The sequence below is a fragment of the Bombina bombina genome, chromosome 4 (genome assembly GCF_027579735.1).
Source record: "Bombina bombina isolate aBomBom1 chromosome 4, aBomBom1.pri, whole genome shotgun sequence".
Classification (NCBI taxonomy): Eukaryota; Metazoa; Chordata; class Amphibia; order Anura; family Bombinatoridae; genus Bombina; species Bombina bombina.
This window is the reverse complement of record NC_069502.1, coordinates 83,377,641-83,400,337: the sequence shown is the minus strand read 5'-3', so window position 1 is coordinate 83,400,337 and position 22,697 is coordinate 83,377,641. Positions and strand designations below refer to the sequence as shown.

The 22,697-nt window shown below is 40.7% G+C and overlaps 1 protein-coding gene across 2 annotated transcripts in view; it reads right to left on the bottom strand.

Annotated features, from left to right (window-relative positions):
- The window catches only part of EXTL3 (exostosin like glycosyltransferase 3), a 223,955-nt gene that overhangs the window by 80,045 nt on the left and 121,213 nt on the right, over positions 1-22,697 (bottom strand). For both annotated transcript variants that reach the window (XM_053709532.1, XM_053709531.1), the window contains exon 3: positions 18,905-19,032. In XM_053709532.1, the coding sequence (XP_053565507.1) occupies positions 18,905-19,032 (128 nt within the window). The remainder of the gene's footprint in view (positions 1-18,904; positions 19,033-22,697) is intronic.

The window sequence follows — 22,697 nt, the reverse complement described above, 5'->3', positions numbered from 1 at the left end:
TACTCTTACATAACGATTAAAAATTTTCAGATGCAGAATTGGTCTGAATGAATTTTCTTTTTTTTGGGACAATGAATAGATCTGAATAAAACCCCAGACCCTGTTCCTGAAACGGAACTGGCATGATTACCCATGAAAGCTCCAGGTCTGAAACACACTTGAGGAAAGCCTGAGCCTTTACTGGATTTGCTGGGATGCGTGAGAGAAAATATCTTCTCACAGGAGGTCTTACTCTGAATCCTATTCGATACCCCTGAGAGACAATACTCAGAAACCATTGATTTTGGACAGAATTTGTCCAAACATCCTTGAAAAATCTTAATCTGCCCCTTACCAGCTGAGCTGGAATGAGGGCCGCACCTTCATGAGGACTTGGGGGCTGGCTTTGGTTTCTTAAACGGCTTGAATTTATTCCAATTTGAAGGTTTCCAATTGGAAACAGATTCCTTGGGGGAAGGATTAGGTTTCTGTTCCTTAATTTGTCGAAAGGAACGAAAACGATTAGAAGCTTTAGATTTACCCTTAGGTCTTTTATCCCAAGGCAAAAAAACTCCCTTCCCCCCAGTGACAGTTGAAATAATCGAATCCAACTGAGAACCAAATAACTTATTACCTTGGAAAGAAAGAGATAGCAATCTAGACTTAAAAGTCATGTCAGAATTCCAAGATTTAAGCCACAAAGCTCTTCTAGCTAAAATAGCTAAAAACAGATTTAACATCAATTTTGATATAAAAAATGGCATCACAAAAAAAATGATTAGCAAGTTGAAGCAAGCGAACAATGCTAGACAAATCAGAATCCATTTCTTGTTGCGCTAAATTTTCCAACCAAAAAGTTGATGCAGCTGCAACATCAGCCAAAGAAATTGCAGGCCTGAGAAGATGACCAGAATATAAATAGGCTTTCCTTAGATAACATTCAAGTTTCCTATCTAAAGGATCTTTAAAAGAAAGGAATAGTAGTACGTTTAGAAAGAGTAGAAATAGCCTCATCAACTTTGGGGATCTTTTCCCAAAATTCCAATGTAACTGCTGGCAAAGGATACAATTTTTTAAACCTTGAAGAAGGAATAAAAGAAGTACCAGGCCTATTCCATTCCTTAGAAATCATATCAGAAAAGTAAATTTATGCTTACCTGATAAATTAATTTATTCTATGGTACGACGAGTCCACGGATTCATCCTTTACTTGTGGGATATTATCCTCCTGCTAACAGGAAGTGGCAAAGAGCACCACAGCAGAGCTGTCTATATAGCTCCTCCCTTAGCTCCACCCCCCATTCATTCGACCGAAGGTACAGGAAGAAAAAGGAGAAACTACAAGGTGCAGAGGTGACTGAAGTTTAAAATAAAAAAATAAAATCCGTCTTAAAATGACAGGGCAGGTCGTGGACTCGTCGTACCATAGAAGAAATTTATCAGGTAAGCATAAATTTACTTTTCTTCTATAAGGTACGACGAGTCAACGGATTCATCCTTTACTTGTGGGATACAATACCAAAGCTACAGGACACGGATGAACGGGAGGGACAAGACAGATGGTTAAACAGAAGGCACCACTGCTTGAAGAACCTTTCTCCCAAAAATAGCCTCTGAAGAAGCAAAAGTATCAAATTTGTAAAATTTGGAAAAGGTATAAAGCGATGACCAAGTCGCAGCCTTACAAATCTGTTCAACAGAAGCATCATTTTTAAAAGCCCATATGGAAGCCACCGCTCTAGTAGAGTGAGCTGTAATCCTTTCAGGAGGCTGCTGTCCAGCAGTCTCGTATGCCAAACCGCTCTAGTAGAGTGAGCTGTAATCCTTTCAGTAGGCTGCTGTCCAGCAGTATCGTATGCCAAACGGATGATGCTTTTCAGTCAAAAAGAAAGAGGTAGCCGTAGCTTTTTGACCTCTACGTTTTCCAGAATAGACAACAAACAATGAAGATGTTTGACGGAAATCTTTGGTTGCTTGCAAGTAAAACTTCAAAGCACGAACCACGTCTAAGTTGTGCAACAGACGCTCCTTCTTAGAGGAAGGATTAGGACACAGAGAAGGAACAACAATTTCCTGATTGATATTCCTATTAGTAACAACCTTAGGAAGGAATCCAGGATTGGTACGCAAAACCACCTTATCAGCATGGAAAAAAAGATAAGGCGAGTCGCATTGTAATGCAGATAGTTCAGAAACTCTTCGAGCCGAAGAGATAGCAACTAAAAACAGAACTTTCCAAGATAGAAGCTTAATATCTATGGAATGCATAGGTTCAAACGGAACCACTTGAAGAACTTTAAGAACTAAATTCAAACTCCATGGCGGAGCAACAGGTTTAAACACAGGCTTGATTCTAACTAAAGCCTGACAGAAAGACTGAACGTCTGGAACATCTGCCAGACGCTTGTGCAGTAGAATTGATAAAGCAGATATCTGTCCCTTTAAGGAACTAGCTGATAGCCCCTTCTCCAATACTTCTTGGAGAAAGGACAAAATCCTAGGAATCCTGATCTTACTCCATGAGTAGCCTTTGGATTCACACCAATAAAGATATTTACGCCATATCTTATGATAAACTTTCCTAGTGACTGGCTTTCGAGCCTGAATCAAGGTATCTATGACCGACTCAGAGAAACCCCGCTTGGATAAAATCAAGCGTTCAATCTCCAAGCAGTCAGCCGCAGAGAAACTAGATTTGGATGCTGGAACGGACCTTGAATCAGAAGGTCCTGTCTCAGTGGCAGAGTCCATGGTGGAAGGGATGACATGTCCACCAGGTCTGAATGCCAAGTCTTGCGTGGCCACGCAGGTGCTATCAAAATCACTGAAGCTCTCTCCTGTTTGATTCTGGCAATCAAACAAAGAAGGAGAGGAAATGGTGGAAACACATAAGCCAGGTTGAACAACCAAGGTACTGCTAGAGCATCTATCAGTACTGCCTGAGGATCCCTTGACCTGGACCCGTAACAAGGAAGTTTGGCTTTCTGACGAGACGCCATCAGATCCAATTCTGGTGTGCCCCATTGCTGAATCAATTGTGCAAACACCTCCGGATGGAGTTCCCACTCCCCCGGATGAAAAGTCTGAAGACTTAGAAAATCCGCTTCCCAGTTCTCCACTCCTGGGATATAGATTGCTGATAGATGGCAAGAGTGAGTCTCTGCCCATCAAATTATTTTGGTAACCTCAATCATCGCTAGAGAACTCTTTGTTCCCCCTGATGATTGATATATGCTACAGTTGAATATCACTCTCCGTTCTAGAATATTTATCAGGAGGAGAGCCTCCTCCTGAGTCCACAAACTCTGTGCTTTCAGGGAATTCCAGACTGCACCCCAGCCTAATAGGCAGGCGTCCGTCGTCACTATGACCCACTCTGGCCTGCGGAAACACATTCCCTGGGACAGATGATCCTGAGACAACCACCAAAGAAGAGAGGCTCTGGTCTCTTGATCCAGATTTATCTGAGGAGATAAATCTGCATAATCCCCATTCCACTGATTGAGCATGCATAGTTGCAGTGGTCTGAGATGCAAGCGAGCAAACGGAACTATGTCCATTGCCGCTACCATTAGTCCGATTACCTCCATACACTGAGCCACTGACGGCCGAGGAATGGAATGAAGAGCTCGGCAGGTGGTTAAAATCTTTGATTTCCTGACCTCCGTCAGAAAAATTTTCATGTCCACCGAATCTATCAGAGTTCCCAGGAATGGAACTCTTGTGAGAGGGATAAGTGAACTCTTTTTTATGTTCACCCGTGAGATCTTAGAAAAGCCAACACGATGTGCGTGTGAGACTTGGCTAGTTGGTAAGTCGACGCCTGAATTAAGATATCGTCCAGATAAGGCGCCACTGCTATGCCCTGCGGCCTTAGAACCGCCAGAAGGGACCCTAGCACCTTTGTGAAAATTCTGGGAGCTGTGGCCAACCCAAAGGGAAGAGCCACAAACTGGTAATGCTTGTCCAGAAAGGCAAACCTGAGGAACTGGTGATGATCTTTGTGGATAGGGATGTGTAGATACACACCCTTTACGTCCATGGTGGTCATATATTGACCCTCCTGGATCATTGGTAAAATAGTCCGAATGGTCTCCATCTTGAAAGATGGGACTCTTGAGGAATTTCTTTAGGATCTTGAGATCCAAAATTGGTCTGAAGGTTCCCTCTTTTTCGGGAACCACAAACAGATTGGAGTAAAACCCCTGCCCCTGTTCTGCTTTCGGAACTGGGCGGATCACTCCCATGGTATATAGGTCTTCTACACAGCGTAAGAACGCCTCTCTTTTTGTCTGGTTTGCAGACAATTGAGAAAGATGTAATCTCCCCCTTGGAGGAGAATCTTTGAAATCTAGAAGATACCCCTGGGTTACGATTTCTAAAGCCCAGGAGTCCTGAAGTCTCTTGCCCAAGCATGAGCAAAGAGAGAGAAAGTCTGCCCCCTACTAGATCCGGTCCCGGATCGGGGGCTACCCCTTCATGCTGTCTTGGTGGCAGCAGCGGGCTTCTTGGCCTGTTTATCTTTGTTCCAAGTCTGGTTAGGTCTCCAGACTGACTTGGATTGAGCAAAATTCCTCTCTGGTTTTGCAGCAGGGGAAGAGGTAGAGGGACCACCTTTGAAGTTTCGAAAGGAACGAAAATTATTTTGTTTGGTCCTCATCTTGTCTTATCCTGAGGAAGGGCATGGCCTTTCCCTCCAGTGATGTCTGAAATGATCTCTTTCAGTTCAGGCCCGAATAGGGTCTTACCTTTGAAAGGGATGGCTAAAAGCTTAGATTTTGATGACACATCAGCAGACCAGGACTTAAGCCATATAACGCTCTACGCACTAAAATGGCAAAACCTGAATTCTTTGCCGCTAATTTAGTGAGTTGAAAAGCGGCATCTGTAATCAAAGAATTAGCTAGCTTGAGAGCCCTAATTCTATCCAGAATATTATCTAATGGGGTCTCAACCTGAAGAGCCTCCTCCAAAGCCTCGAACCAAAAACCAGTTGCAGTAGTTACAGAAACAATGCACGCTATAGGTTGGGGAAGAAAACCCTGATGAACAAATATTTTCTTAAGGAGACCCTCTAATTTTTTATCCATAGGATCTTTGAAAGCACAACTGTCCTTAATAGGTATAGTTGTACGCTTAGCCAGGGTAGAAATAGCTCCCTCCACCTTAGGGACCGTCTGCCACGAGTCCCGCATGGTGTCTGATATGGGAAACATTTTCTTAAAAGTAGGAGGGGGAGCAAACGGAATACCTGGTCTATCCCACTCCTTAGTAACAATGTCCGAAATCCTCTTAGGGACCGGAAAAACATCAGTGTAGGCAGGAACCTCTAGAAATCTGTCCATTTTACACAATTTCTCTGGAACTACAATAGGGTCACAATCATCCAGAGTCGCTAAAACCTCCCTGAGCAACAAGCGGAGGTGTTTTAGTTTAAATTTAAAAGCCGTCATATCTGAGTCTGAGGGAACATCTTTCCTGAATCAGAAATCTCTCCCTCAGACAGCAAATCCCTCACCCCCAACTCAGAACATTGTGAGGGTACATCAGATATGGCTAATAAAGCGTCAGAGGGCTCAGCATTTGTTCACACACCAGACCTACTGCTCTTCCCCTGCAACCCAGGCAGCTTAGATAAAACCTCTGTGAGGGTAGTATTCATAACTGCGGCCATATCTTGCAAGGTGAAAGAATTAGATGCACTAGAAGTACTTGGCGTCGCTTGTGCGGGCGTTAATGGTTGTGACACTTGGGGAGAATTAGATGGCATAGCCTGATTCCCTTCTGACTGAGAATCATTCTGCAACATACTACTACTTAGTAGCTAAAATATGTTCTTTGCAATTTATTGACCTTTCAGTGCATGAGGGACACATTCTGGGGTTTCACAATGGCTTCTAAACATATTGAACATTGACTTTCCTCAATGTAAAACATGTTGAACAGGCTAGTAATGACTACAAACAAATTGAAAAACACTTTATTTAGTGAAAAAACAACTATCTTAAAAAACGGTACTGCGCCTTTAAGAGAAAAAAAAGTATACACGTTCTGCAAAACTGCTTTACAATACACCAAACTTTCCAATTTTTTGATAGCAGACTCAATTTGTGTAGTTAAGTTTGCCCCACAAGAAATTAAAACATTTAACCCTTTAATGTGCAAACCGGATTGAAATAAGGCCTAAATCTGGAACAAACACCCCCAGCACCTGCCCTCAGGGATTATAAATATGGGGTTAAAGCTTCGATTTGGCCCAAAACATCCACAAGGGCCCTCAGGAGTAGGCGCTTCTTGCTTGCTGAGTGAGAACATCTGCGCATCTGAGGCGTGAAAATAGACCCCGCCCATCTCACTCGATGTCTTTACAGCCTCAAAGAACCGCACCAGAGCGGTTTTAAACTAGCCATGTGGGTTCTGAGACCCAAAAAATAAGCCAAGTGTACACTCAAAGTTGCCCAAAAAAACGTTAAAAGCACTCCCAGTTACAAAACGTTTGCCCACAAACATTCAAAAACTCAGTTTCAACCATTTTTTTAATTATAGCCCCTTATTGCAGGCTTAGTAATGCCCTTCTATAGCTCTTAGGATTACTGCTTACCCTTACCCTAATGGGGATACTGTCAGCCTTTCTGAAATACACAGTCTCTCCAGAAAAAATGACTGAACATACCCTCACTGCTATATAGCATGAAAACGTTCATCACAGTGAAGTTTCCTGCACCCCTCAGCCTCTGTGGGAACTGTACTGGATCTTAGTGACAAATGCTAAGATCATCATCCTCCAGGCAGAAGTCTTCATCCATCTGCTGCCTGAGAGTAAATAGTACACACCGGTACCATTTAAAACAAAAAACTCTTGCTTGAAGAAATTAAAAACTAATATATTATCACCTCTTTCACTTTACCCTTCCTAGTACTTAGAGTAGGCAAAGAGAATGACTGGGGGGGGTGGAGCTAAGGGAGGAGCTATATAGACAGCTCTGCTGTGGTGCTCTTTGCCACTTCCTGTTGGCAGGAGGATAATATCCCACAAGTAAAGGATGAATCCGTGGACTCGTCGTACCTTATAGAAGAAATAGCATCAGGAACTGGAAAAACCTTTTGGAGTAACCACAGGTGGTTTATAAACAGAATTTAAACGTTTACTAGTCTTAATAAGAGGACTAGTTTCCTCAATATCCAATGTAATCAACACTCTTTAACAAAGGACGAATGTACACTATTTTAAATAAATAAGTAGATTTGTCAGTGTCAATATCTGAGGAAGGATCTTCTGAATCAGATAGATTCTCAACAGAGGAGGATAATTCAGTATGTTGTCGGTCATTTGAAATAAAATCTTTTAAATTCACAGGTATATCTTGTACATTAGATGTTGAAGGAACAACAACAGGCAATGCACTATTACTGATGGACACATTCTCTGCATGTAAAAGCTTATCATTACAAACCACAGCTGGAGAAATAATCTCCACAAGTTTACAACAAATGCCCTTAGCTTTGGTAGAACTGTTATCAGGCAGCAGAGTTCCAACAGTGATTTCTGAGACATGATTGAGACGACATGCAAATGTAAGAGAAAAAACAACATATAAAATTATCAATTTCCCTATATGGTAGTTTCAGGAATGGGAAAAAATGCAAACAGCATAGCCCTCTGATAGAGAAAAAAGGCAATATGCATATAGGAATGGGGTTTTAAATAAAGAAAATATTTGGCGATCAGAGTCTTGTACTCCAGTCCAAGTGCTAGGGTGAGGGGGCTGGGTTTTTGCTCCCCCTCCTTTGACATTTCTAATGGGACCAGGCAGGGCTGCCCGCTGTCCCCCTTGTTATTTGCCCTGGTCATGGAACCATTGGCGGAGACGATTCGCATATCGCCTGCTATTGAAGGGGTATCGGTGGGCCCCTGCCGGGAAAAAATTGCGTTATACGCAGATGATGTCACCCTCTTTCTCACGAATCCTTTATGCTCAGCTCCGGCAGTTTTTACCGCCCTAGCACAAACTTTAGTCTATTGAGCTACTATAAGATAAACATGTAGAAAACGGAGGCATATAGTATCAATATACCTGGAGAGCAGCTCTTAAACTTACGGGAAATGTACGATTTCCACTGGTCCACAGCGTCTATTAAACATCTTGGCATCCAATTGAGTGCAGACCTAGATGGCATCCTATCTCTAAACTTTGATCCCCTAATTACTGAGCTCCAGTCTTTAACGCATAGATGGGATTTTAAAGAAATCTCTTGGATGGGGCGTATAGCTATGGTGAAAATGTTGCTACTCCCTAAGGTACTATACCTATTTCGATGTATCCCACTGAATATTCCACATGGCACCTTACAGCAAATCCACCGACTTTTTTCTAAATATGTTTGGGGGAAAAAAGACACCCCGGATTAGCTATAAAACCATGCAGAGAGAGTTCTCTGGAGGTGGAGTGGCTTTTCCAAACATATTCCTCTACTATGAGGCTGCCAGACTATCGCAGATCACGGCCTGGGGCCCTGTTAGAGAGAAACCAAAGTGGTTCAGACTTGAGGAATTACACCTACCTGAGGGTTTGGATCTTTCGAGTGTTCTGTGGGTTCACAGACACAAGCAACTAGTTGATAGGGTTATTAACCCTATAGTACAGCAAAATATTAAAATGTGGCATGAGCTCAGACACCATACGGAGATTGCCCCACACCCCTCGCCGATTCACCAGATGATAGGTCTTCTTTGGGACCTCCCAAATATCCATGTCGAATTTTGGATACAACATAATTTGGAACTGGTGGAGCACTTATTCTCCAATGGTAAGCTTATGACGGTTCACCAAGTACTCTACTTACTACAGGGTTCTCCCCTATGGCTTTACTTTGAATGCTGCAGGGTACTTAGCTTGCTCCGCTCCTGGAAATTCGGGACTCATGATCTCAGACCCCATTCTAAATGGGAAGAGAGATGGCTACATGAGAGGGGAACGGTAAAACCCCTTACATTCCACTACAAAGCCATGCTACAAGATCATTCGGTGGGCCTTCCGAGCAAATTTAAAATGTGGTGTAGGGAGCTGACTTTACACATATCAGACAAGGAGCTGAAAGATGAGATCCAATTGACAAAAAAAACGATTCACTGCATAACGATTTTTGAAAGCTACATGAAACTTCTGCTACAATGGTATAGAGTGCCTACAAAATTGTCGAAAATTTTCCCTAGTGTATCTCCAGAGTGTTGGAGACTATGCGGAGGGGAAGGCTCCAACTCGCATGTGTGGTGGTCATGCCCAAAAATCCGAGATCTCTGGAGGGATGTTGAGACGCTTTTGCACTCTATGAACCTGACTATGCAACCGACGCCAAGCTCAGCCCTCTTCCATATCCTGGACAAGGCCCTCCCTAAATGTAGCAAACAATTGGTGATCTATGTGATGGCAGCTACTAAGCTCTGTATTGCTAGAGCATGGAAGAAAGTTTCTCCACCCACAATTTCGGATGTTTGTGAGGTAATACAATACTTAGCTAACATGGAGAAATTTGCATATAGCTCACTAGAACGAATGGAAGACTACTGGGCAATATGGGAAGACTGGATTAAAATCCAGTAGATCCGACTGCTCACTCGCGCCGCTGTCCTTTCTCGCAGACAGCTGGGCCCGGGGACACTGTACACAAGCTGTTATAACCCTCCCCCTTTTTTTTTTTCTTCTTCTCTCTCCTCTCTTCTCCTCTTCTTCCCCCCCTTCACCCTCTACAATGCTATTGTCATTGCCACTCTCTCTTCTCTGTTTCCTTTTACCCCATCCCCCTTTCCTACCTAGACTTTCCCACCACCTCCCATGAGATGACTCCCTTCCCCTTTTTCCCCTGACCTACCCCCCCCAAACCACACCACTGAACAACCAAGATGAAACTAGAGACCGCCCTAACACTTGAGATATGTGGTTATATTAGTCACTTACAACTTTTTTTATTACAGATGCTATATTCATATTTGATTATTTGAGATCCCTATGAAACCTGAGGATACTTCTCAGCTAATATCTAGAAATACACATCTTGTTTAAAGTATACTTGGATGTTTATTAATCAGCAATATGTCTGGATGTTATTTGTCAAATCTATGTACTCATTTTGATGTCTTTATGGAAAAAAACTTTTCCTTTTTGTTTATTGACTGTATGTACTTTTGATTCTCAATAAAAAAAAAAATTAAAATAAAAAAAAATATATATATTTGGCGCCAAGTATGACGCACAACACAAACATAATTTTTTTTGGCAGTAACAACATCCGGAAATGACACACTCGCGTCAAAGATGCAACCTTGTGAAAGGACTAATTTGCGTCATCAAATGTAACTTTGCGCCAAAAAAATCTTGCGCCAAAAATGACGCTATATACTTTGGCATTTTGCAACCTTGCGAGCCTAATTTTGCCCGCAAATTAAAAAGAACAGTCAATTGAAAAAAAGATTATACCCCAGGTAAGAATTTTTTTTCCTAAAAAAACATAATTTATGTAAGAACTTACCTGATAAATTCATTTCTTTCATATTAACAAGAGTCCATGAGCTAGTGACGTATGGGATATACATTCCTACCAGGAGGGGCAAAGTTTCCCAAACCTTAAAATGCCTATAAATACACCCCTCACCACACCCACAAATCGGTTAACGAATAGCCAAGAAGTGGGGTGATAAGAAAAAGTGCGAAGCATATAAAATAAGGAATTGGAATAATTGTGCTTTATACAAAAAAATCATAACCACCACAAAAAAGGGTGGGCCTCATGGACTCTTGTTAATATGAAAGAAATGAATTTATCAGGTAAGTTCTTACATAAATTATGTTTTCTTTCATGTAATTAACAAGAGTCCATGAGCTAGTGACGTATGGGATAATGACTACCCAAGATGTGGATCTTTCCACACAAGAGTCACTAGAGAGGGAGGGATAAAATAAAGACAGCCAATTCCTGCTGAAAATAATCCACACCCAAAATAAAGTTTAACAAAAAACATAAGCAGAAGATTCAAACTGAAACCGCTGCCTGAAGAACTTTTCTACCAAAAACTGCTTCAGAAGAAGAAAATACATCAAAATGGTAGAATTTAGTAAAAGTATGCAAAGAAGACCAAGTTGCTGCTTTGCAGATCTGGTCAACCGAAGCTTCATTCCTAAACGCCCAGGAAGTAGATACTGACCTAGTAGAATGAGCTGTAATTCTTTGAGGCGGAGTTTTACCCGACTCAACATAGGCAAGATGAATTAAAGATTTCAACCAAGATGCCAAAGAAATGGCAGAAGCTTTCTGGCCTTTCCTAGAACCGGAAAAGATAACAAATAGACTAGAAGTCTTTCGGAAAGATTTCGTAGCTTCAACATAATATTTCAAAGCTCTAACAACATCCAAAGAATGCAATGATTTCTCCTTAGAATTCTTAGGATTAGGACATAATGAAGGAACCACAATTTCTCTACTAATGTTGTTGGAATTCACAACTTTAGGTAAAAATTCAAAAGAAGTTCGCAACACCGCCTTATCCTGATGAAAAATCAGAAAAGGAGACTCACACGAAAGAGCAGATAATTCAGAAACTCTTCTAGCAGAAGAGATGGCCAAAAGGAACAAAACTTTCCAAGAAAGTAATTTAATGTCCAATGAATGCATAGGTTCAAACGGAGGAGCTTGAAGAGCTCCCAGAACCAAATTCAAACTCCAAGGAGGAGAAATTGACTTAATGACAGGTTTTATACGAACCAAAGCTTGTACAAAACAATGAATATCAGGAAGAATAGCAATCTTTCTGTGAAAAAGAACAGAAAGAGCAGAGATTTGTCCTTTCAAAGAACTTGCGGACAAACCCTTATCCAAACCATCCTGAAGAAATTGTAAAATTCTCGGTATTCTAAAAGAATGCCAAGAAAAATGATGAGAAAGACACCAAGAAATATAAGTCTTCCAGACTCTATAATATATCTCTCGAGATACAGATTTACGAGCCTGTAACATAGTATTAATCACGGAGTCAGAGAAACCTCTATGACCAAGAATCAAGCGTTCAATCTCCATACCTTTAAATTTAAGGATTTCAGATCCGGATGGAAAAAAGGACCTTGTGACAGAAGGTCTGGTCTTAACGGAAGAGTCCATGGCTGGCAAGATGCCATCCGGACAAGATCCGCATACCAAAACCTGTGAGGCCATGCCGGAGCTATTAGCAGAACAAACGAGCATTCCCTCAGAATCTTGGAGATTACTCTTGGAAGAAGAACTAGAGGCGGAAAGATATAGGCAGGATGATACTTCCAAGGAAGTGATAATGCATCCACTGCCTCCGCCTGAGGATCCCGGGATCTGGACAGATACCTGGGAAGTTTCTTGTTTAGATGAGAGGCCATCAGATCTATCTCTGGGAGCCCCCACAATTGAACAATCTGAAGAAATACCTCTGGGTGAAGAGACCATTCGCCCGGATGCAACGTTTGGCGACTGAGATAATCCGCTTCCCAATTGTCTACACCTGGGATATGAACCGCAGAGATTAGACAGGAGCTGGATTCCGCCCAAACCAAAATTCGAGATACTTCTTTCATAGCCAGAGGACTGTGAGTCCCTCCTTGATGATTGATGTATGCCACAGTTGTGACATTGTCTGTCTGAAAACAAATGAACGATTCTCTCTTCAGAAGAGGCCAAAACTGAAGAGCTCTGAAAATTGCACGGAGTTCCAAAATATTGATCGGTAATCTCACCTCCTGAGATTCCCAAACTCCTTGTGCCGTCAGAGATCCCCACACAGCTCCCCAACCTGTGAGACTTGCATCTGTTGAAATTACAGTCCAGGTCGGAAGAACAAAAGAAGCCCCCTGAATTAAACGATGGTGATCTGTCCACCACGTTAGAGAGTGTCGAACAATCGGTTTTAAAGATATTAATTGAGATATCTTCGTGTAATCCCTGCACCATTGGTTCAGCATACAGAGCTGAAGAGGTCGCATGTGAAAACGAGCAAAGGGGATCGCGTCCGATGCAGCAGTCATAAGACCTAGAATTTCCATGCATAAGGCTACCGAAGGGTATGATTGTGACTGAAGGTTTCGACAAGCTGTAATCAATTTTAGACGTCTCTTGTCTGTTAAAGACAGAGTCATGGACACTGAATCTATCTGGAAACCCAGAAAGGTTACCCTTGTTTGAGGAATCAAAGAACTTTTTGGTAAATTGATCCTCCAACCATGATCTTGAAGAAACAACACAAGTCGATTCGTATGAGACTCTGCTAAATGTAAAGACGGAGCAAGTACCAAGATATCGTCCAAATAAGGAAATACCACAATACCCTGTTCTCTGATTACAGACAGAAGGGCACCGAGAATCTTTGTGAAAATTCTTGGAGCTGTAGCAAGGCCAAACGGTAGAGCCACAAATTGGTAATGCTTGTCTAGAAAAGAGAATCTCAGGAACTGATAATGATCTGGATGAATCGGAATATGCAGATATGCATCCTGTAAATCTATTGTGGACATATAATTCCCTTGCTGAACAAAAGGCAATATAGTCCTTACAGTTACCATCTTGAACGTTGGTATCCTTACATAACGATTCAATAATTTTAGATCCAGAACTGGTCTGAAGGAATTCTCCTTCTTTGGTACAATGAAGAGATTTGAATAAAACCCCATCCCCTGTTCCGGAACTGGAACTGATATAATTACTCCAGCCAACTCTAGATCTGAAACACAATTCAGAAATGCTTGAGCTTTCACTGGATTTACTGGGACATGGGAAAGAAAAAATCTCTTTGCAGGAGGTCTCATCTTGAAACCAATTCTGTACCCTTCTGAAACAATGTTCTGAATCCAAAGATTGTGAACAGATTTGATCCAAATTTCTTTGAAAAAACGTAACCTGCCCCCTACCAGCTGAACTGGAATGAGGGCCGTACCTTCATGTGAACTTAGAAGCAGGCTTTGCCTTTCTAGCAGGCTTGGATTTATTCCAGACTGGAGATGGTTTCCAAACTGAAACTGCTCCTGAGGACGAAGGATCAGGCTTTTGTTCTTTGTTGAAACGAAAGGAACGAAAACGATTGTTAGCCCTGTTTTTACCTTTAGACTTTTTATCCTGTGGTAAAAAAGTTCCTTTCCCACCAGTAACAGTTGAAATAATAGAATCCAACTGAGAACCAAATAATTTGTTTCCCTGGAAAGAAATGGAAAGTAGAGTTGATTTAGAAGCCATATCAGCATTCCAAGTCTTAAGCCATAAAGCTCTTCTGGCTAAGATAGCCAGAGACATAAATCTAACATCAACTCTAATAATATCAAAAATGGCATCACAGATGAAATTATTAGCATGCTGGAGAAGAATAATAATATCATGAGAATCACGATTTGTTACTTGTTGCGCTAGAGTTTCCAACCAAAAAGTTGAAGCTGCAGCAACATCAGCCAATGATATAGCAGGTCTAAGAAGATTACCTGAACATAGATAAGCTTTTCTTAGAAAAGATTCAATTTTTCTATCTAAAGGATCCTTAAACGAGGTACCATCTGACGTAGGAATGGTAGTACGTTTAGCAAGGGTAGAAATAGCCCCATCAACTTTAGGGATTTTGTCCCAAAATTCTAACCTGTCAGGCGGAACAGGATATAATTGCTTAAAACGTTTAGAAGGAGTAAATGAATTACCCAATTTATCCCATTCCTTAGCAATTACTGCAGAAATAGCATTAGGAACAGGAAAGACTTCTGGAATAACCGCAGGAGCTTTAAAAACCTTATCCAAACGTATAGAATTAGTATCAAGAGGACTAGAATCCTCTATTTCTAAAGCAATTAGTACTTCTTTAAGTAAAGAGCGAATAAATTCCATCTTAAATAAATATGAAGATTTATCAGCATCAATCTCTGAGACAGAATCCTCTGAACCAGAAGAGTCCAAAGAATCAGAATGATGGTGTTCATTTAAAAATTCATCTGTAGAGAGAGAAGATTTAAAAGACTTTTTACGTTTACTAGAAGGAGAAATAACAGACAAAGCCTTCTTTATGGATTCAGAAACAAAATCTCTTATGTTATCAGGAACATTCTGCACCTTAGATGTTGAGGGAACTGCAACAGGCAATGGTACATCACTAAAGGAAATATTATCTGCTTTAACAAGTTTGTCATGACAATTATTACAAACAACAGCTGGAGAAATAGCTACCAAAAGTTTACAGCAGATACACTTAGCTTTGGTAGATCCAGCAGGCAGTGGTTTTCCTGTAGTATCTTCTGGCTCAGATGCAACGTGAGACATCTTGCAATATGTAAGAGAAAAAACAACATATAAAGCAAAATAGATCAAATTCCTTATAAGACAGTTTCAGGAATGGGAAAAAAATGCCAAACATCAAGCTTCTAGCAACCAGAAGCAAATGAAAATGAGACTGAAATAATGTGGAGACAAAAGCGACGCCCATATTTTTTGGCGCCAAATAAGACGCCCACATTATTTGGCGCCTAAATGCTTTTGGCGCCAAAAATGACGCCACATCCGGAACGCCGACATTTTTGGCGCAAAATAACGTCAAAAAATGACGCAACTTCCGGCGACACGTATGACGCCGGAAACGGAAATGAATTTTTGCGCCAAAAAAATCCGCGCCAAAAATGACGCAATAAAATGAAGCATTTTCAGCCCCCGCGAGCCTAACAGCCCACAGGGAAAAAAGTCAAATTTTTGAGGTAAGACAAAATATGATAATTTAAGCATAATCCCAAATATGAAACTGACTGTCTGGAAATAAGGAAAGTTGAACATTCTGAGTCAAGGCAAATAAATGTTTGAATACATATATTTAGAACTTTATGAATAAAGTGCCCAACCATAGCTTAGAGTGTCACAGAAAATAAGACTTACTTACCCCAGGACACTCATCTACATGATTGTAGAAAGCCAAACCAGTACTGAAACGAGAATCAGTAGAGGAAATGGTAAATATAAGAGTATATCGTCGATCTGAAAAGGGAGGTAAGAGATGAATCTCTACGACCGATAACAGAGAACCTTATGAAATAGACCCCGTAGAAGGAGATCACTGCATTCAATAGGCAATACTCTCCTCACATCCCTCTGACATTCACTGCACGCTGAGAGGAAAACCGGGCTCCAACTTGCTGCGGAGCGCATATCAACGTAGAATCTAGCACAAACTTACTTCACCACCTCCCTTGGAGGCAAAGTTTGTAAAACTGATTTGTGGGTGTGGTGAGGGGTGTATTTATAGGCATTTTAAGGTTTGGGAAACTTTGCCCCTCCTGGTAGGAATGTATATCCCATACGTCACTAGCTCATGGACTCTTGTTAATTACATGAAAGAAAGTAAATTTATGCTTACCGGATAAATTAATTTCTTATATGGTACGACGAGTCCACGGATTCATCCTTTACTTGTAGGAGTTTGAATTTAGTTCTTAAAGTTCTTCAAGGGGTTCCGTTTTAACCTATGCATTCCATAGATATTAAGCTTCTATCTTGGAAAGTTCTGTTTTTAGTTGCTATCTCTTCGGCTAGAAGAGTTTCTGAACTATCTGCATTGCAATGCGACTCGCCTTATCTTGTTTTCCATGCTGATAAGGTGGTTTTGCGTACCAAACCTGGATTCCTTCCTAAGGTTGTTACTAATAGGAATATCAATCAGGAAATTGTTGTTCCTTCTGTGTCCTAATCCTTCCTCTAAGAAGGAGCGTCTGTTGCACAACTTGGACGTGGTTCGTGCTTTGAAGTTTTACTTGCAAGCAACAAAATATTTCCGTCAAACGTCTTCTTTGTTTGTTGTCTATTCTGGAAAACGTAGAGGTCAAAAAGCTACGGCTACCTCTCTTTCTTTTTGGCTGAAAAGCATCATCCGTTTGGCATACGAGACTGCTGGACAGCAGCCTCCTGAAAGGATTACAGCTCACTCTACTAGAGCGGTGGCTTCCACATGGCCTTTTAAAAATGATGCTTCTGTGGAACAGATTTGTAAGGCTGCGACTTGGTCTTCGCTTCATACCTGTTCCAAATTTTACAAATTTGATACTTTTGCTTCTTCGGAGGCTATTTTTGGGATAAAAGTTCTTCAAGCAGGGGTGCCTTCTGTTTAACCATCTGTCTTGTCCCTCCCGTTCATCCGTGTCCTGTAGCTTTGGTATTGTATCCCACAAGTAAAGGATGAATCCGTGGACTCATCGTACCTTATAGAAGAAAAGTAAATTTATGCTTGCCTGATAAATTAATTTCTTCTATGGTACGACGAGTCCACGGCCCGCCCTGTCATTTTAAGACAGATTATATTTTTTGATTTAAACTTCAATCACCTCTGCACCTTGTAGTTTCTCCTTTTTCTTCCTGTACCTTCGGTCGAATGACTGGGGGGTGGAGCTAAGGGAGGAGCTATATAAACAGCTTTGCTGTGGTGCTCTTTGCCACTTCCTGTTAGCAGGAGGATAATATCCCACAAGTAAAGGATGAATACATGGACTCGTCGTATCTTACAGAAGAAAAATAACTTCCTAAATATGTTTCCCAATTTTGAAACTGATAGTCTCAAAAAGGAAATATACATAAACCTGACTCATGGCAAATATAAGTACAATACATATATTCAAAACTTTATATAAATACATAAAGTGTAAACCATAGCTGATAGTGTCTTAAGTAATGAAAACATACTTACCGAAAGACACCCATCCACATATAGCAGATAGCCAAACCAGTACTGAAACAGTTATCAGTAGAGGTAATGGAATATGAGAGTATATCGTCGATCTGAATAGGGAGGTAGGAGATGAATCTCTACGACCGATAAAGAATCTTTGAAAAGATCTCCCGTGAGGAAAACCATAGAATTCAATAGGTGATACTCCCTTCACATCCCCCTGACAAACACTGTACTCTGAGAGGAATCAGGCTTGAAAACACTGAGAAGCGCAAGTCAACGAAGAAAATCAAGCAAAAGCTTACTTCACCACCTCAATAGGAGGCAAAGTTTGTAAAACTGAATTGTGGGTGTGGTGAGGGGTGTATTTATAGGCATATTGAGGTTTGGGAAACTTTGCCCCTCCTGGTAGGATTGTATATCCCATACGTCACTAGCTCATGGACTCTTGCCAATTACATGAAAAATGCTCTACTTGTCAACTTAGAAATAATGAAATATTGAAAGGAAATAACATTTTGAATCATTTGAAATTTAAGTGATATTGCACAGGGGTGTACTCACTTATATTTTACACTTATTGGCAAGGGAAGAGGTGTCAAGGCAAGCAATTGTTAAACTATTTTTGACATGTAATCAATAGTAATCCAAACTCTGTTCAGCACTCAGGCAGGTATATAGGTGTGCAAGCTGTCCGACACCAAACCACCCCAAACAGATATCCATAAGCAAAAAAATGCAGCAGCACCACCAATTCTTGTTAAAGGTTTACTGGACCAAAAACATAAAAACACAACGTTTCGGACCCAAGTCCCTAATCATGTGTGACATAATCAATGTGACTGGCTTACAGTGGTCAAATGACCATGGGGGCACTTTATTGGCATAACTGCATTGCCTCACTGCTGCAAAACTGTTTTACTATGCATGATTAAATAATAATTTTATACTGCTATCCTGCAGTCCTGGTTTTCATTATAGCTGAACTAGAGCACAGGTGAAATAATCCTCTGATGGATGAGAGCAGGTTGGTTATTGGTCAGCCGATTATTTCCCCTGTCCACTGGTTTAGCTATAATGAAAACCAGGCCTGTTGGGGGTACTTGAGGACGGCGGTTGGGAAACACTGCTTTAAAACACAACGGTGCAAACTCATTTAGTTTGGGGAAAATAGAAAATGACATAAGATTAATAAACATTGCGTTTCTTTTTAAAAATAATTCTTAAGATGGTACTTACCGAAACCCAAACATGATTTCATCATGACGAAGATGAGCATCATCATCAATTGAAAGCACAGCTTCGGTTTCGATTTCATCCCATGGAAGGAAACGATTATTTAAGCTGTTTTTTTCTGTGCGTACAACCTAAGGAGAAAATAGATGGGTTTATTTTTGTTACAATCACAATTTCTATACATTTCTATACAATAGCAACAGTAAGTAAAAAATTAAATGCAACAACGTTGGAGTAAATTATTCTTAAAGATGCACATAAAATGCAGAAGATACATACTGATAAACTACCTTATTCTTATGGATCACACACAAATGTTATGATGGCGGTGCTGAGAACTGTATATACACAAGAAGGGAGATTGGTGGGTGCTTGTGACAGCATAACACAGCTTACACCAATGTAAGAACAGAGAAATTAAAAAAATTGTGAAGAATTATTCATGTTATTGCCAGCAGTAAACAAGGTAGTGTATTCCTTTCTTTGGTTCTGAAAGTGCTTCAAAAGAGAGTTTACATAACTGAATAATCATTAAAGCACTAGGAGTGTGTGTGTTTTAATGTACTATTTCTTGCTGGATGCTAGCGGAACACATCAGGAGAGCCAATTATAAAAGACAAAATGAGTAACTACCAATCATCATCCAGCTCCAAGTAATCCACTGCTGCTGCTAATATCTGCATATGCTTTTCAACAAATAATACCAAAAAAAAATAATCTGGAAGTGAATTTCAACATGACTTACTACTGCATGCACTATCTGAATCAATTTTGACTTTTGGTTGAAACAAATTTATTTTGAGTTGATTTGATGCTGTCAATACGCAAATCCTGGGAGCTCCTAACTCCTTAGGTCCTAGCTGTTTAAATTATTTTACACGCATTAATATAAAAAATCCTTACCTGAACAAAATGTGTGTCTGTCTCTTCAATATTATGGCAGTCTCATAAATTTAATTTAAAATTAAGTAGTGGCTTAAAAGGGACATGGAAGCCAATAATTTGATAGGGTTTGAAATCTAGAAAACCCCTTTTTGTATATTTTAAGCAGCATATTTACCACCACCATGAAATAAATTAATTTATCAGATAGGCATCACTTAGGTTTTCTTTCATACAGGTGGTGGAGAGTCCACAATCCATCACTCCTGGAAAACTAATACCGAAGCAGTAAAGTCCATGAGTAATGAGAGTGGACATAGATTCTTTTCTTTTTTTTTTTATAACAAAGACGGAAATATAAACAAAACATTACTGCCTGAAGGATTTCCTTCCAAAGTCTGCTTTGGAATAGGCAGAAAAACACCCAAAAAAGGAAGAATTAAAGTGAAAGTCAACCAGAGTTTTTAAAATGCTAGCTTTGACTGTTGAAACAAATAAAGGGAACTTTAATTCATGAAGTATAAGATACTTCATGCAAAAAGGGCCTTTATTCGTTTCAACCGTTAACTTTTCTTAGCTGCTACGGCAGCACACGACCAAAACTTTTTTTTTTGCTAAGTGGTGACGTTTTCACCTCTTAGCCAATAGCCGTGCGGTAAATCCGGTTTTGCGCCCATGGGAGCCGGATTTACCGCACGGGTATTTGCTAAGAGGAGAAAATGTCACCTCTTAGTAAAATATATTTTTGCTGTGGGCTGCTGTAGCAGCTAATAACAGCAAACGGTTGAAACGAATAAAGGCCCTTTCTGCATGACGTATCTTATACTTTATGAATGAAAATGCCCTTTATTTGTTTCAACAGTCAACCCTAGCATTTCAAAAACACTATGGTTGACTTTCACTTTAAGAAACACTATACAAAGAAAACCAGATAGCTGTCTAGCAAATTTGGTCAACAAAAGGTTCATTCTAAAACAACCAAAATAAGGTGGTAATTGAGCTAGAAAAAAAAAAAGGAAGTATTCTGTTTAAGAGGAGAATGACCCACCTCAACAACCCCCCCACCAAAAAAAAACAAAAAAAAAACAACCACCTATGATTCCCATTGATTAAAATTTTATGTCCTATCCAAATCATGAAAAAAAATGTTTGGGCTTTCCTATGACTTACATGTATAATTTCAAAATGTGCACCCTTATATAGAAAACAGAATTTATGCTTACCTGATAAATTACTTTCTCCAACGGTGTGTCCGGTCCACGGCGTCATCCTTACTTGTGGGATATTCTCTTCCCAGCAAAGCTGGTCACATGATCCTTCCTAGGCTCCGCCCACCCCAGTCATTCGACCGACGGACAGGAGGAAATATATATAGGAGAAATCATATGATACCGTGGTGACTGTAGTTAGAGAAAATAATTCATCAGACCTGATTAAAAAAACCAGGGCGGGCCGTGGACCGGACACACCATTGGAGAAAGTAATTTATCAGGTAAGCATAAATTCTGTTTTCTCCAACATTGGTGTGTCCGGTCCACGGCGTCATCCTTACTTGTGGGAACCAATACCAAAGCTTTAGGACACGGATGAAGGGAGGGAGCAAATCAGGTCACCTAAACGGAAGGCACCACAGCTTGCAAAACCTTTCTCCCAAAAATAGCCTCCGAAGAAGCAAAAGTATCAAATTTGTAAAATTTGGCAAAAGTGTGCAGTGAAGACCAAGTCGCTGCCTTACATATCTGGTCAACAGAAGCCTCGTTCTTGAAGGCCCATGTGGAAGCCACAGCCCTAGTGGAGTGAGCTGTGATTCTTTCAGGAGGCTGCCGTCCGGCAGTCTCATAAGCCAAACGGATAATGCTTTTAAGCCAAAAGGAAAGAGAGGTAGAAGTCGCTTTTTGACCTCTCCTTTTACCAGAATAAACAACAAACAAGGATGATGTTTGTCTAAAATCTTTAGTAGCCTCTAAATAGAATTTTAGAGCACGGACAACGTCCAAATTGTGTAACAAACGCTCCTTCTTTGAAACTGGATTCGGACACAAAGAAGGTACAACTATCTCCTGGTTAATATTTTTGTTAGAAACAACTTTAGGAAGAAAACCAGGCTTAGTACGCAAAACCACCTTATCTGCATGGAACACCAGATAAGGAGGAGAACACTGCAGAGCAGATAACTCTGAAACTCTTCTAGCAGAAGAGATTGCAACCAAAAACAAAACTTTCCAAGATAGTAACTTAATATCTACGGAATGTAAGGGTTCAAACGGAACCCCTTGAAGAACTGAAAGAACTAGATTTAAACTCCAGGGAGGAGTCAAAGGTCTGTAAACAGGCTTGATCCTAACCAGAGCCTGAACAAATGCTTGAACATCTGGCATAGCTGCCAGTCGTTTGTGTAGTAAGACAGATAAAGCAGAAATCTGTCCCTTTAGAGAACTTGCAGATAATCCTTTCTCCAAACCTTCTTGTAGAAAGGATAGAATCTTAGGAATTTTTATCTTGTTCCATGGCAATCCTTTGGATTCACACCAACAGATATATTTTTTCCATATTTTATGGTAAATTTTTCTAGTTAGTATCTATTACAGAATCTGAAAACCCACGCTTTGATAAAATCAAGCGTTCAATCTCCAAGCCGTCAGTTGGAGGGAAACCAGATTCGGATGTTCGAATGGACCCTGAACAAGAAGGTCCTGTCTCAAAGGTAGCTTCCATGGTGGAGCCGATGACATATTCACCAGGTCTGCATACCAAGTCCTGCGTGGCCACGCAGGAGCTATCAAGATCACCGAGGCCCTCTCCTGATTGATCCTGGCTACCAGCCTGGGAATGAGAGGAAACGGTGGGAATACATAAGCTAGGTTGAAGGTCCAAGGTGCTACTAGTGCATCTACTAGAGTCGCCTTGGGATCCC